Raw genomic sequence first — 14,946 nt, 5'->3', positions numbered from 1 at the left:
ATGTACATAATGCCTACGACACCATGGCCCAATATGTAATTATCTTAGAATTCTTTTAATCAAATTTGTCTTTATTATGTAACACCTGCATCCAGCAAACATAGCAATTTCCAATATCAACCCATATAAAATGAGCATTCAGTAGGCCACAAGGCAGTAAATATGAAACTATTCATCGGAAGGTATTTTATTACAGACTATGCGGCAAATTACAGCAAATGCCTACCAAAAACCACACTCATCTTCAGAGTGGCAGGTTGAATGTTTATGCTGATTGTGGTGCCATGGTCTGCTGAAGATCTTGTTTCCCTAGCCAAAATAATCAATAAGTATAAAAATGCAAGGCGAGTGATTATCTAAACCAGCAGACGCTAATTGAAATGTGCAGGAACTCAATAACAGTAGAAGTAGTAATATGCATTGCATAGTTACTGGTGCTTTGGGTAAATATAATTTTAATTAAAATTCCAAACATATATAGAAAAAAATATTTATTAAAAAAAATAATAATAATAAAAATATGGCCATGATTCAACTTCAAAATGGGAATATATAAGGCTTGTTTTATTTCTGAGCAGCCACAATTTTGGCTTTAACTGTATGACGTTTCCCTGTCCAACGTTCTGGGAAAAAATAAGTTGCGCATCATAATCTTTTTTTTTTTTTTCTTTTTCATTTATCTCATGGATATCAAGGTTATGAAAAATCCCGGAGTCTAAACAGCATAGCTGGCATGAGTGGGAATACGCTCAGACTGTCTCCTATCTCTACCCCATTTGGGTCACCATCCACAGTGAGACGCCCGCGGTCTCCCATTCCCTCCATCTTATAGCATGGACTCAACCAACTGATAAGGGGAACCTTAACTAGTAATAACGAAAAAAAAAAAAAACAGACATCAACACTGGCAAAGAACAAACATAAGAGACTTTAACAAATTTTTATTATTTTTTAAGAGGTTGATGAAAATTATAGATTATATGCAGATATATTTAAAAAAAAAATCAAGTTTGGCTTTTAAAATAAGAAAAGACAAAAAAAAACAACAAAAAAAAATACAAAAAGAAAAACATTTTGCACTTTGCTGAGGAATATTAAAAAAAAAAAAAAAAAGACTTCCATGACTCCCCCCGAGGAATCAAATTGGTTTGCTCCAGGAAGATGCTTTTGCGGAATAGAAAATGCTCTTCCGCTAAGGAGGCACAAGCCAAAGGTTTTATTAGGGCGGAGAGGGATGCAAGGGTATCATTTTTTTAATGATATGATTAATAATTGTTCTTTAGAATTTCCTTCCTGAATAAAATGAAGGGGGAAAAAAAAGATGATAGGTGAAAATGTGAATGATAACTGTTAATAAGCTTAATCCTGTCTGAATATATACATACATACATTAATGATTCTCCAATACATAACATTTATTTATGTTTGGGTGCCCCTCTTTTTTTTTATTTCCCTCCATTTATTTTATTAAAATCTTGATATTATTCCTATGGAGCTGCTTTGTGCTTCCTGGTCATTCCTCACCACCATACTCAGGATTTTATGAGCCATATCTCTGTTATATATACATATATGAATAAATGTATATATATATATATATATATATATATATATAAATATATACATATATATATATGTGTATATATATATATGTATATATATATATATATATATATATATATATATATATATATATATATACGTATATATATATATATGTATATATATATATATATATATATATATATATATATATATATATATATATGTATATATATTCTTACTACTCTCACATCTCCTTAGTTCTCCTGTGCATGATCTACTTTTGCAAGCAATAAAAAGTCTGCTTGACTGCATGATCCTAAATAGAATTAATTGAGAACTGTGTATATTGTAAGCTAACGATGACATTCCCATAGCTAACTAATCATTTTTGGTGCATGGCTCTGTTGATTGGTGGTTTAGTTTTTGTCAGAAAGCTGAGTCCACTTCTCCTCTCTCTCTCTCTCCCCCTTTCTTTATCTTTTCCTCTATCACAACCTCTTCCATGTCCTCCCCCCTCCCTCTTCTTTTGTTTTGTTTTTTCTCGTCCTCACACAGAAAATTATAAAGAAAGTCCTGTCCTTGTTCGATATATGCAGGCGGAAGCTGTCACTGTGAATTAATTGATTTCCTCCCATGTGTACAATCTCCTTCAGACACCTTGATTTCAGAATAATAATAATAATTAAAAAAAATGAAATACTAACAAACAAAAGAAACAGCAACTACAACAGATATCAAGGTAATGAAAAAGTGGAAAACATTACAAAATCTTAGAGAAAAGCAGTTCATACAATGAAGGATGGAAATCAATCAACATTCCCATGCAGATGGGATAAAGGTTACGGAATAAAGTCGGATGCAAAAAAGAAGACGGAAGGATTGAGGGGGAAAAAAAAACTGGATTCTTTTATTTTTTAAATCGAGGTTATATACAAGTGGATTGCACTGGAAACAAGTAAAGAATGTGTTCATCACTTTGACTATTTGAACGGCGGGCGTCTGCCGGGGATGCGTTAATGCATCGAAAGAAATTTAACAATACAAAGAAAAGGGACTGGAAAGTTGTAACAAAACAAAAAAAAAAAAAAGTTAAATTACTATTTAAAGGTTGCATTTTCCTAGCCAGCATGTGTTTGCATGTTATACTGTAACAATATTTAATGTTATATGCAAAAAAAAAAAAAGAAAAAAAAAAAAAGGTATATTTTCCTTCCAGACTACAAAATCTGAAAAATGTACAAATACAGCCAGCCATTTGATGAGTACCTTAAAGACGCTATTTAAATTGGAGGAGTTTATGTAAGGGGTTCTTTTGCATTAGACGAGTATTCTGAAGGTGCTTCTCTCTCTGTGTGAATACTCTGCTGTTCGAAATCAAAGTAATACTTCTAAGATACATTTCTGTTGGTGGGCACCAGTTCCCTGGCGTTACCGTATGTTTGTTGACAATTAGATGACGATCTACCGGTTCCAATGTGTGTTTTATCTCTCACGCCCTTTGTTTCTTATCCACAAAGGATGGCTTTGAAAGGGGTTTTGGTTCACTGTTGGTTCATTTTACGACTTTGACATCAATAGGACGTTGCTGTTTTTGGTGACAGAAGAAGGAGAGAAGGAAACTAAAAAGCCAGCCATGTTGTTAGCGCCTATGTCCGGTTTCGAACACATGGTGGCCAATCCGCGACTGGAAAGTATCAGATTGAAGGATGGATTTTTTTTTTTTACCAAGCAGTTGAGATACCTAAGGTATATTCTTATTTTCGCAGGTAAAAAAAAGTTCTTGACTGTTTCGTACCTATCAAGGTGCAAAAATAAAAAAAGGTATTAGGTCTTGAGACACTAAATTTAATTGAACCTTGTTTATAGCTAAGAAAAAATAGGCAAGAAATTATTTGAGCTTCCTTTATTAAATTATGATTACTATTCCCCATTTTTAGGAATTTTATGAGAATTAATTGAACAAAAAACACATAACATGCTCACACCTTGCCAGTGTGTGCATAAAAGGAAAACATAATTGCAAAAACATGCTCTGCCACACAGTAGCTGCAAAGATAAACATCTCTGATCATGCACATACAGGCACACAGCTAAAGGACATTTTTTGTGCTCTAGATAGCTTTCTGGCTTTGGCTAAAAATATAAACTAATTAGGTGAACTGTACTTCTAACGTGATGCCTGCAAACAACGCTTAGTCTCGTTTCCATGCTTCCCTGCTAAATTTAGATCGCTTTGTGAAATGCATTCACAACACTCAACCACAGAACAGATACACGCACACATATATATTTATATATATATATATATATATATATATATATATATATATATATACACGCACACACAAACACACACACGTACACGCATTACAATCTCCAATTATTGCTGAAATTCCCAATAATATCGCTATTAATATATATAATATTATCTTTATAACAGCCGATGTTTGCCATTTTTGATGCAACTCTTCCTTAGTAAACCAGGAAAATTGCAGTTGTTGACATTCATCAATCATATGAGCAAGTAATTATGTAGCTGCGAAAAAAGATCACTTAGCTTTTCATTGAACCTTCAAGAGATGCTTTCCAATGCCTATAGTTCTTTGTTATCTAATTGACAGTGGAGGGGGGGGGATGGGGGTCACTCACAACATGCCAGCAAAGCAATGTGTACCTCTCCTTTTTGCTCTCTTGCATTTGTGTTTGAGCGTTGAGCGCTTACACACGAACATGTCTGCATATTTCATATGTGTACTGGTAATTCTCTGCCATCTGAGATGGCATTGCACCTTGTATGGGAGCGCTACCTGTGTGCGTTTTATGTGCTAATCCTAGTTTGTTGCTTTTTTTTTAATGAAATTATTTTTGTTTAAATGCTCATTGGACCATTATGTAATTAGCCAATCATTCCAGGAAGTATGGGAAGAAAGGCAATGTGTCCCGTTAGTGTATCAGGGCATTTAATATTTACTCTTTTAAATTACTTGGCGTTTCAGTGCTTCCTGTTTAAATGCCAGCTGTACACCACCCCAAAATGAGGTGTAAAATTAAGCCTGGTCACGGGTGCGGAAGGGAATATTCCGCATGTTTGTATGATATATCATACAAACATATCTGCTATTTTATCTTTGTGTTTTTGCTTAACACCATGCAAACAATTGAGCCTTAGTAGTTATACAAGATGGCGTGATCTGTTTTTACCTAGCCTTCTACATTGCAAAAAGACAACATCTTTTCCCGCAAAGACGAGCACGCGGTTGGCGATGGCAGGTGCAGCCTGGCGGGTACTTAAAAATGATGGACCCCCCAAGTATCCAAAGCAGAATTGGGCAACCCTCAATACAATTAAATAGGCACCCGACCAAATGTACTCATTACAGCAGGTCTGTATTGTGCTTGAACAGAAAGCACATTCAGTTTAATGAACAGTAATCAGATATAAAATATAACTGGCTAGGTTTGGAACCTTAAATTTATACGACAAAACTCAATTCAGCGAAATATATGCTACACATCTGTATAGGAACAATTTGCCTTGTATACTGCACACAGATCTAATGTAACCGGTTTAGAATGAGGAAACGTAAGGATTCTGTTCAGAACACTGCACATAATTCCAATGGAACCAGTGCAGATGGGAACACACACACACACATCTTCCAAGGAACCAATTCAGAGGTCTACTAGACAGCAACACAGAGCAGGCCTTCTAATGTGTTACTCAGGGGGGAAACAGTCCATTGCCAGGCAACATATCAAAATATATTTTTCATTGGGGGGGGGGGGCAGCAGTCCAATTAGGGGTGGAGCTCGAGGATGCTAGCCCATTGGTTCCCAAGGCCAAGACTGCTGGCCAACATATGGGCAGTGAACTGAAAAGCCCAAATGGGTCTTCACTGAGCATGATCAGTAAAGAAGGGGCCTTGCAAGTGGATGGTCCAGCAATATCAGGCCCACCTCACCCCTGGACCCCATGAACGTCACACCACATAAAACCTCCCCAGCTATCCCATTCTACCAGGTACAAAATGTTCAGGAACGTACTACTAACATCACTTAATTCAGCACAGGCAACTGCATAAGGAAAAATAAGGATAGGAGCCGAGGACTTTGCGCTGGGAAGGTGGAATGGGTAATATTGGAAGGTCATAATGTTACTTGTACAAATGAACCAATTGCAAGGTATAATCCAAATAGCCCGAAATTAGATTGCGGTGATAAGCCCTATCGCCATATCTTAATAAATAGACCCCTTAAACTGAGGAACTGAAAATAACTTATTTAATGCATTAATATGCATCATTTTGTTAGCTGAGTCATATTATTTTAAACATTACCACAATATATATATATATTTTTTTACATCCTATACATTTATTTTGAATATTAAAACAGCTATACCACATAGCACTACAAAATTATAAACACATTTCTGGGTTGCTAAATGCAGCGGTGTATATCTCCCTGAAATATTTACAGACGATTGAAGCCCCTATATATCATCTCTTGCTTAAGCCCCTATAGTCATCAAATGTATGAGACCAATGCATTACGGGGGTATTACAAAAACAGGCACACAGTAAATAATGCACTTAGAATTGAAGGATATATATAATTTAGCACTTGATTCAATGTTCATAAAATGTAGTTATGACATTATTAATGTAAAAAAAAAAATTGTTCAAAATGATGTGCACAGAGAGGCGAGTGCACCCCAGTTTTCTAGCCCCAAAACTGTGGCACCCTTCTACAAATTCAGACCTGGGGGTAAATGTATCAAGCTGAGAGTTTTCCGGCGGGTTTGAAAAACCAATCAAATTCTAGCTATCATTTATTTAGTACATTCTACAAAATGACAGCTAGAATCTGATTGGTTGCTAAAGACAACATCTCCACTTTTCAAATCCGCCGGAAAACTCTCAGCTTGATACATTTACCCCCTGATGTGTACAAGGGACATCCTGGTACACACATACAGCCTCACCAAGTGCATCCATGCATGTTACAATGAGACTAGCACTTCACGTATGTTAGTTGCTCCAAACAGCAACTAACAGTAAGACTTCATTATGTGCTTGAGATTTTCCACGGTAGGGCGAACGGTAATGGACTCTTCCTGTATGCAACTTATTCTATGCAAATCCTGGTCCGCCTCTCTCCTTCTACTGACATAAAAATGTGACCCACAGTAACAGAAAAAAAATCCCTTTCATGAAATGAGCATCTTGTGGTGTATGTGCATGTACTATATGACTTCCTGGCCAGATTGATTTCATGCTTGCAAACATAATTTCTGGCTGTTTCTGCACATTTTTTTATTTTATTTTTTTTTTACTGTTTGTTCTTGATTGATCATTGCGAGATGGTGATAAGGATACATTATATTAAAGAGTCATTTTATTTTTTCTTGGTTTCTTTTCTTCCCTTAGCCAGTAAAGAAAGACGCTGCTCAGTGTATTCAGCTTGATGATTGCCAAGGTGAGGCTTGGTTAGAAGAAGCCTCAGATATGCGGAAAGTGATCGATCACTGTTGGTTATAGCTGAGCAGTCCACAATGATTAATCCTTTTAACTGAATGCATTGCAGTAGTAGCCATTGCAAGTCACGGGTTGCTGTCGAGCTGAACCCTGAGAGGGTAGGCATATAAAGTATTACCTCCACAGAACGTTTGTTTTCAAAACCTACGTTTTGGCGTGACATAGAGATAAATGAATGGATGACAGCAGAGTAGGGGTCAGATAAACACAACTAAATTGCAAATGATTTGCTAAAAATATAGAGAGAGGCTTATTTATGGGCGTAGTATGAATTAACGATACTGACTACCCCGACAGTGACTACGACGACATTGGAAATTCGAAGACTCATAGCCCGACATGACAGAAACAGCGACTTACCATTCAGATGGACTAATGTCACAATCCGATCTGTTGCCGACTGTTGTAAAGGACGTCACTTGAAAACGCGACAGATCTTAAGGCGGCAATGCACGGACCCGGCGTTTAATGGTAAGGCTAACCTTAACCCTAACCCCTAACCCCTAAAATACTACTTACATGAGATGAATGTCAGGCGGGTCCGCGCATTGCCGCTTTAAGATCAGTCGCGTTTTCAAGTGACGTCATTTAGTACAGTCGGGATCAGATTGGGTCGTGAAATTAGTCTATCTGTGTAATGGTAAGTCGCTGTTTGCATCATGTTGGGCTATGTGTCTTCGGATTTCCAGTGTCGTTGTAGTCACTGTCGGGGTAGTCATTGTCAGGAAAGTGACTATCACCTTTATTTATAGAGGGTAGACACTTGTGAGCACCTACAACATAAATCTGTCCACTGTCTTTGCTGGTCTGGAATAGTTTTGCGTTATATCGTGTCCTTTGTGATCTGAATGAGAGTGTCTTCGGGAATCTTATATAATCGTATATCTTAACTTGTATCCTTTTGGCCCAATCCGGTTTTACGTCATCTTGACCACACTAAGATAATTTTCAAATTATAATGTCTGGAAAAGTAAGAGCAAAGCCACACGTTACCTTCCCAGGTCTTTGAGTTGTAATATTTCACTTACATTGATTTTCTTAGTACATGCCGTTCAATGTGTATGCCTACTTCCTCAAACAGTCCCATGCTGGCATTACAACTAACACCTCTGCAGCAGGCCTAAAAATGTTTATTCGATATCTGCTTATTAGAGGCTTTGCAACACTTCACACATGAAGGCGACATCGCCAGGTTTGCCCAGCCAACGCCTCCTACAGTTAATATAACTACCAGGCTTTGCACATCAGTCATATTAGTTTTTAGCATTAGGTTGTTGGCTTTCACAAAGCTAGTAAGGTCTGCCAAAGTGCACCGAACCTCCCATAGTTCATCCAAGCTCTGCGCACATTTACAAACGTCATCATCTTCCTTTGCACAAAAGTATTTTGATCACGCGAGAGGCCGCAAACACACAATTGGGCTATTTTAGCGGTAGATGCAAATCCAGCTACTGGGAACAGAGTTTGCACCTGGAAAAAAACATTTTGTGTTGTCGTTGGAGGATGTATCATGCGGAACTTGATTGAGAGTTGAGAGGGGGGCACGGCGTAGCCCAATTCTAAAATGCAATCCCTTTGAACTCCCTACAGTGCAACATGGCTTAATCTGTAAAAACGACCCAATGTCAGCATTTGCACTGCTCAAGTAATGCCCCATGCCAAATAATTCCAAAATATATATAGATTGGAGTTAATATATCGTTTAAATTCGAGTTTGGCAGATCACCCCTTTAATATACCAGTTGTAAATGCAATACTCTGCAACCCCTCAGTATTTATTGCCCAATAAAAGCTGGAAGGGCCATCGTTTTGTTCACAGTACATGGAATATTATTATTATTATTATTATTATTAATTTTTATTTATAGGGCGCCACTAGGTATCCGTAGCGCCGTACAGGGACAAACAAAGTTACAATACAAAGGTGAGACAGCACGATACAGTAAACAATACGCACAGTAACTCCGTGAGCTCAATGCACAGCTAGAGGGGCGGGGGAGGGGAGAATATGACCTGGAAGTCATTGAATAGGTACAGACATATAAACATGAGACATTGCACTGACATTTTCTGATTGCTGAGATTTTATCAGCACTGCTGCTTAATTATGCTAATATCCCGGCTTTAGTATGAATCTGGTTCTCTGATCTCTGTTGTGTTCAAAGAAGGGGGGACAATAACTATCTTCCCTATGAAAGGACCCAACTGAAATTAAGGTCTAGGACAAGGGTGGGCAACTTTTGGCGTTATACCTGTTTCTAGACAGCAGTCATGATGATCGGCTGCAAGTAGAGTTGGACATATGTGCGTTTTTTTGCATAAAATCCAAATCTGTGTGCTGCTCATGCGCTCCATACTGCATGCTATGTAATATGCATATTGTTTGCAGGCCTGCATGTTGGGTGCCATGATCTTACAAGAACAAATTGTGAAGCTATGGAACTCTTAGAAAAGTCTTTAAGTTCTGCTGTTACTGCAGAATACTGATGCAGATGCTAATGTAGTAAAACTAAAGCACACGCTATTCATACATTACTGTATTATTTTAATGGACTAGAATGCATTTAATGCTCTCTGTAGTGTAGTGCTCATTTAATTCTCGATTTAGGATGCACTTCTTTTTTCTGCCTGGACTATTTTTTTGCTACTCCATGTCAATTTGAAAATCCCTGGGTTAAATATCTGCTGGTTAGCCTCTGTCCTTTGGAGCTGTGAAAACGTGTTGAGTGCCCCAGATACACTGACCTGGTTACTGCTAAATGCCCAGTGCACCATATAGCATTTAATGCAGGTAGTGGCTTGGTACATTACATGCAGTGAACCACATTTTCCACCAGTCATGGTGCCATGGATCAATGATTTTCATACTCTCTCGTCAAAAGCTTACCATAAGCCATGATATGAACCCAGTTTGTCATGAGCCATTACATGAACCCAGTTTTCCATAAACCATTACATGAACCCAGTTTGCCATAAACCATTATATGAACCCAGTATGCCATAAACCATTACATGAACCCAGTATTTCATAAACCATTACATGAACCCAGTATTTCATAAACCATTACATGAACCCAGTTTGCCATGAGTCCATTACATGAACCCAGTATGCCATAAACCATTACATGAACCCAGTTTGCCGTAACCCATTACATGAACTCAGTTTGCCATAACCCATTACATGAACCCAGTTTGCCATAAGCCATTACATGAACCTAGTTTGCCATAACCCATTACATGAACTCAGTATTTCATAACCCATTACATGAACCCAGTTTGCCATGAGTCCATTACATGAACCCAGTATGCCATAACCCATTACATGAACCCAGTTTGCCATGAGTCCATTACATGAACCCAGTTTGCCATAACCCATTACATGAACCCAGTCTTAAGTGCGGTAGTGGACTTAGAGCTCCTGAGCTCATAAAGACTCTCTTACCCTGAGCCTTTTTTTCATACATTGAACTTGTGATGGGACCTATATATTGGTTTAGAATTAACACAAGACGGCAACTTTAGTTCTTTACAGACAATAAATGTATAATGTATATGAGACATGTAAATATTGAAAAATAAAGTTACAATATTACAGTGTATTAAAGAAAAGACTGCGATTCATAAAGGTCCACTTTAAAATCCCTATTATATAAATAAATAAATAAGCACAGATCCATTTTTTTCCTTTAAAGATACAAAAAACTAGATCAATTACTGTTCTTTGAATTATTCATATTAATTTATTTTAGTTGAGAGAACTATTCTCTGCTAATCTCCAACGTTTAAAAAGAAATTAATGTAAACGTAAATTGCATCTGTTGCTTATACTTAGTGAAGGCAGAACATGTGATGGTTATAAGAATACAGCCTCAGCTTACTAGTGAATTCTCATGAATATTGCCATCAGACACAAAATAACTTTCTCCATTATTTGCAGCCAACAAGTGATCTTTAAAATAGACTAGTTTAAAGTCATTCTCTATTATACATAAAAACATAGGAAACATACATTATGTTTATAATTGTCCCATTATATAATTGTCCCATTATACACAAAAAGAGAGTCCTGTAGATTATCATTGAACACATATTCTCAAAATAAGCATTGCTTTCCCATAACGCTTGCAAAGTAAGCGCTATGTATGTATCAGATCACAAGTTCATTGGGGATGAAATACTTTTAATATTTAGGGGCCTGATTCATTAAGGATCTTAAATGAAGATGATCCTTATTTCAGTCTCCTGGACAAAACCATGTTACAATGCAAGGGGTGCAAATGTGTGTTCTGTTTTGCACAAGGGTTAAACACTAACTGTTTTTTCATGTAGCACAAAAACTTGATTGCTTATTAGTACACTGAAATTTAAAGTTGATATGTGTGTGTTACATGAAAAAACAGCCAGTATTTAACTTATGTGCAAAACAGAACACTCATTTGCACCCCTTGCATTGTAACATGGTTTTGTCCAGGAGACTGAAATAAGGATCCTCTTCATTTAAGATCCTTAATGAATCAGGCCCTAGATGCTTAGTTAAAGGAGACGTCACCTTGATTTTCTGAAATATATCCTCTAATTGATAAAAAGACGATCTGCAAAGTGTTTCCACCCCCTTACATTTGAAAAACAAGTTGAAAGAAACTATTTTGAAAAGAGCTGCAGCATTGCTGCACTATGTAGAAGGTAACAGCAGCCTGTTCTGAATAGGGAAGGGGGGGTGGTTGCAAATCTTAAGGACAATTAAGGGATATGATTTTTTTTATTAGAAAAAAGTTTTTTTTAACTATTATATAAATATTTTCAAAATACAAGTTGTTTATTTATGAAGCGTTCAGTATAACATTACCTAATATAGACGTAACAGTATATGCAATTGTGTGCTGTTATTAAACAGTTGAGGATAAGTGCAATATTACTACAGAACAGCACTTTGTATTTATTAGCAGTGATGTACTTTACAGAGGATACATAATCATTCACATCAGTCCCTGTCCCAGTAGAGTCCACTCGGACATACACAGACTAGGGTTAGTTTTTGTGAGTAGCCAATTAACCTACCACGCAAACACGGAGAGAACACGCTAACGCCACACGTAACTTAGCCAGTGAGGTGGCGATGCCTTCCATTGTTCCACCATGCTGCCCTCTTTGACATAGTTTGGGGACTTGTCCATGACTACTAACTCTAGCACTGAATTTCCTCCACAGTAAAAATAAGCCGCCCATGTTCATATACCTTAGGTCCTGCCAATTAAATGGTGTCAAACAAGGGCAACATTGGAAGCCCAACATTGACAGAGGCAAGGAAAAATGATCTCTTTTGTCATACTCTGTCATACAGGAGATGCTTGTGTTTTAGCTTTGCTTAAATGATTATCGGGAAAGAGAAGTTAAGCGTTAGGGGCAGAGGGCTGCAAATTTAAATTGAGTGGGGTTGTAGTAATTTTTCCACAAGTGTCAGATAAATGAAGCCCACCGGGACTATAAACAGAGTGAAACTCTACAAACTGCACTAATGGTTCTGCTCATAGTCATGGAGAGCAGACCGATAACTGACAGCTCTGTAAGAGATTATGTAGATGTTGAGTTTTGTTGCATATAACACTAATGCAGACATCAGTGCAGTGTCCTGACTTACATGTAGATTACACAACAGGCAGCTAATACTATACTTTATACACTCATTGGCCACAAGTGTTAATGCACCAATTAATAGTCACAGGGTTAGGCTACCTGCAACGTCTTTATAACCTGTCTTTTCTCTGTTCCTGTTTTGACAGGTGATTGGAGAAAGGCAGTTTTAGAAATCACTGATCCTTATAAAAAGTGGCTGTTAAAAAAGCACTTTACCAAAGTTATACTGATTTTAGAGGTCTGTCCTACCGTCCTTCCTGGGGACATGTTTGTCCTGGAGGTGGGAATGTTAGGAAGGGTGGTATCTAAGGGACGGCCTAGTGCTTTGCAGGGTTAGGTAGCCCTGTGGCCGACCGGCCATGCTCCCATCGCGGTGTGGCCACACACCCATAGTGGCGTGGCCTCCTGTCCCAATGCCGGGAGGGGGTGAAATGTTGGGAGGTTTTCAAAGTGGATGACCTAGCGGGGATCGGGGATACAATACCACGCTCACCCCTGCTTTGTCATCAACTTTGGTGTGTACCCCGCACTTGTATCTCCTCAATGATCAATGAGGATCAATATGTAACTATCCAACTCTCCTCCGCTCACATGTCAAATAGCAGAAAGACCTCCCTAGGCACATGTACTTACTGCAAAAACATGTCTGGTAGGCACTTTTATTACACAAATTATTGTTATAAACATTTGTAACTTCTCCCAGCCCTTATTTTCTACTCATACTGCACGAAACGTTGACCTTGCTACATAAATGGCATTTTTTGCTAAATGACGAGTATAACAATACGATCCCTCGAGTAAAACAATGTAGCATTTTTTCTCCAGAGCAATATAATGTTTTAGAAGCGTACTCAGTGAGCAAAAATATATGTCAGCCGCTAATACTGTGTATCTTGACGTGAGACATATTTCTTGGGGCAATCCCTCTGTTATTCGATATATAATCAATGAGTTATTTGACGTCAAACTACAGTAACTTTCTTGGTAGTTCGTGGCTATCCCCATATTTGTCTTCAATTTACTCTCACTGTAGGGGCTTGTCCCATCCATTTAATCTGAGGATGGATACATACATGCCGTCTATGACTATGACTAAAGGACTGAAAGGCATAGGATAGTTACAATTGGTTTATTTGGCTTCATAGGACAAATACTACCAGCTTGCAGATTACAGTGTGTCGTTGAATTTGTTGGTACCCTTTAGCCTTGCCTGTTATTAGAGGAAATTAGATAAAAATGCAAATATTTGTTTAACATTTGTCCAGCACTTTGGAAGCTAATCTTGTATGAGCTTTGTGTCTGCCGATGAAACATGTTGAAGAATGACAATAGATTACTAAGAAAATAAGATGTCAAGCCAATGATGGCTACACAATGAGAACCAGGTAGTACAAGGGGAAACAGATGTAGGGCTAGTCTGTCAGAGGTTATTCAAAACGCTCTGGAGAATAAAAATAAAAACAAGCTGTCCCATCCCTAGTTACAGGCCAAGTAGCCTTTGTTGTCATTTCTAAGGTTTTTTAATGTATGTTGATGCACTGACTTTGTATTTAATAACCAGTCGTTGAAAGGCAAAACTTGAACATACTGAAGAGATATCTCCAGCTAGTTGTATCAGACATGGAAATACCTACAAATACATGCAATACTCATAGCAGACAATATATAGGGGAGGATTGGAAGTGGAGGTGTTGCCCATAGCAACCAATCAGATTCTAGCTATGATTAGCTAGTACATTCTAGGAAATGATAGCTGGATTCTGATTGGTTGCTATGGACAACACCTCAACTTTTCATTTTTAAGAAATGCTTGTTAGTACATTTAATATAGAGAACATTTCACAGGCTATTGCATTCTTACATAAAGCCATCAAATACTTATTTATTGATTAGAAGGAACACAGGAGTACTTAATCGATGAGGAAAGGTATAGCATCTCAATAGCCGAGTAAAAAGAATGCAGACTGATCGCGCTCTTTACGTACGCTGGAAACCTTTATGCCCAATTTACACCAAACCACAGAGCTCAGCGTGAATGTTGCAAAAGCCTAAACAATGTGAAGTGATTGTTCAATCTGAACCTGATTGATTTTCAAAATTCTGATAGTGCATGAAAAAAATTTGCAGCTACAACATGCGAACCGTCGCGATAAACATTTATCCAATTGTATGCAAAGCCAATCGTTCTGAATCGTTAAGCCGTTATATATGTCCGAGTCTTCCCTTGTAA

At 37.6% G+C, this 14,946-nt stretch overlaps 1 protein-coding gene across 5 annotated transcripts in view; it reads left to right on the top strand.

Annotated features, from left to right (window-relative positions):
• Window positions 1–6,950, top strand: part of LOC142107327 (voltage-gated potassium channel KCNC1-like) — a 104,147-nt gene extending 97,197 nt beyond the window's left edge. For 2 of the 5 annotated variants that reach the window (XM_075190700.1, XM_075190697.1), the window contains exon 5: window positions 696–781. Coding sequence is in view for 2 of the 5 variants with exons in the window: in XM_075190696.1 (XP_075046797.1) it covers window positions 696–832 (137 nt within the window). In the remaining 3 variants the exon portion in view is untranslated. Of the gene's footprint in view, window positions 1–695; window positions 913–2,100 lie in introns of those variants that run through there. The other 3 variants (XR_012679940.1, XM_075190698.1, XM_075190696.1) reach the window with 3 other exon arrangements.
• Window positions 6,951–14,946: the final 7,996 nt, after the last annotated feature.

The sequence above is a fragment of the Mixophyes fleayi genome, chromosome 11 (assembly GCF_038048845.1).
Source record: "Mixophyes fleayi isolate aMixFle1 chromosome 11, aMixFle1.hap1, whole genome shotgun sequence".
Classification (NCBI taxonomy): Eukaryota; Metazoa; Chordata; class Amphibia; order Anura; family Limnodynastidae; genus Mixophyes; species Mixophyes fleayi.
Note: the sequence above shows the minus strand (reverse complement) of the source record. Positions and strands in the feature narration are given on the sequence as shown.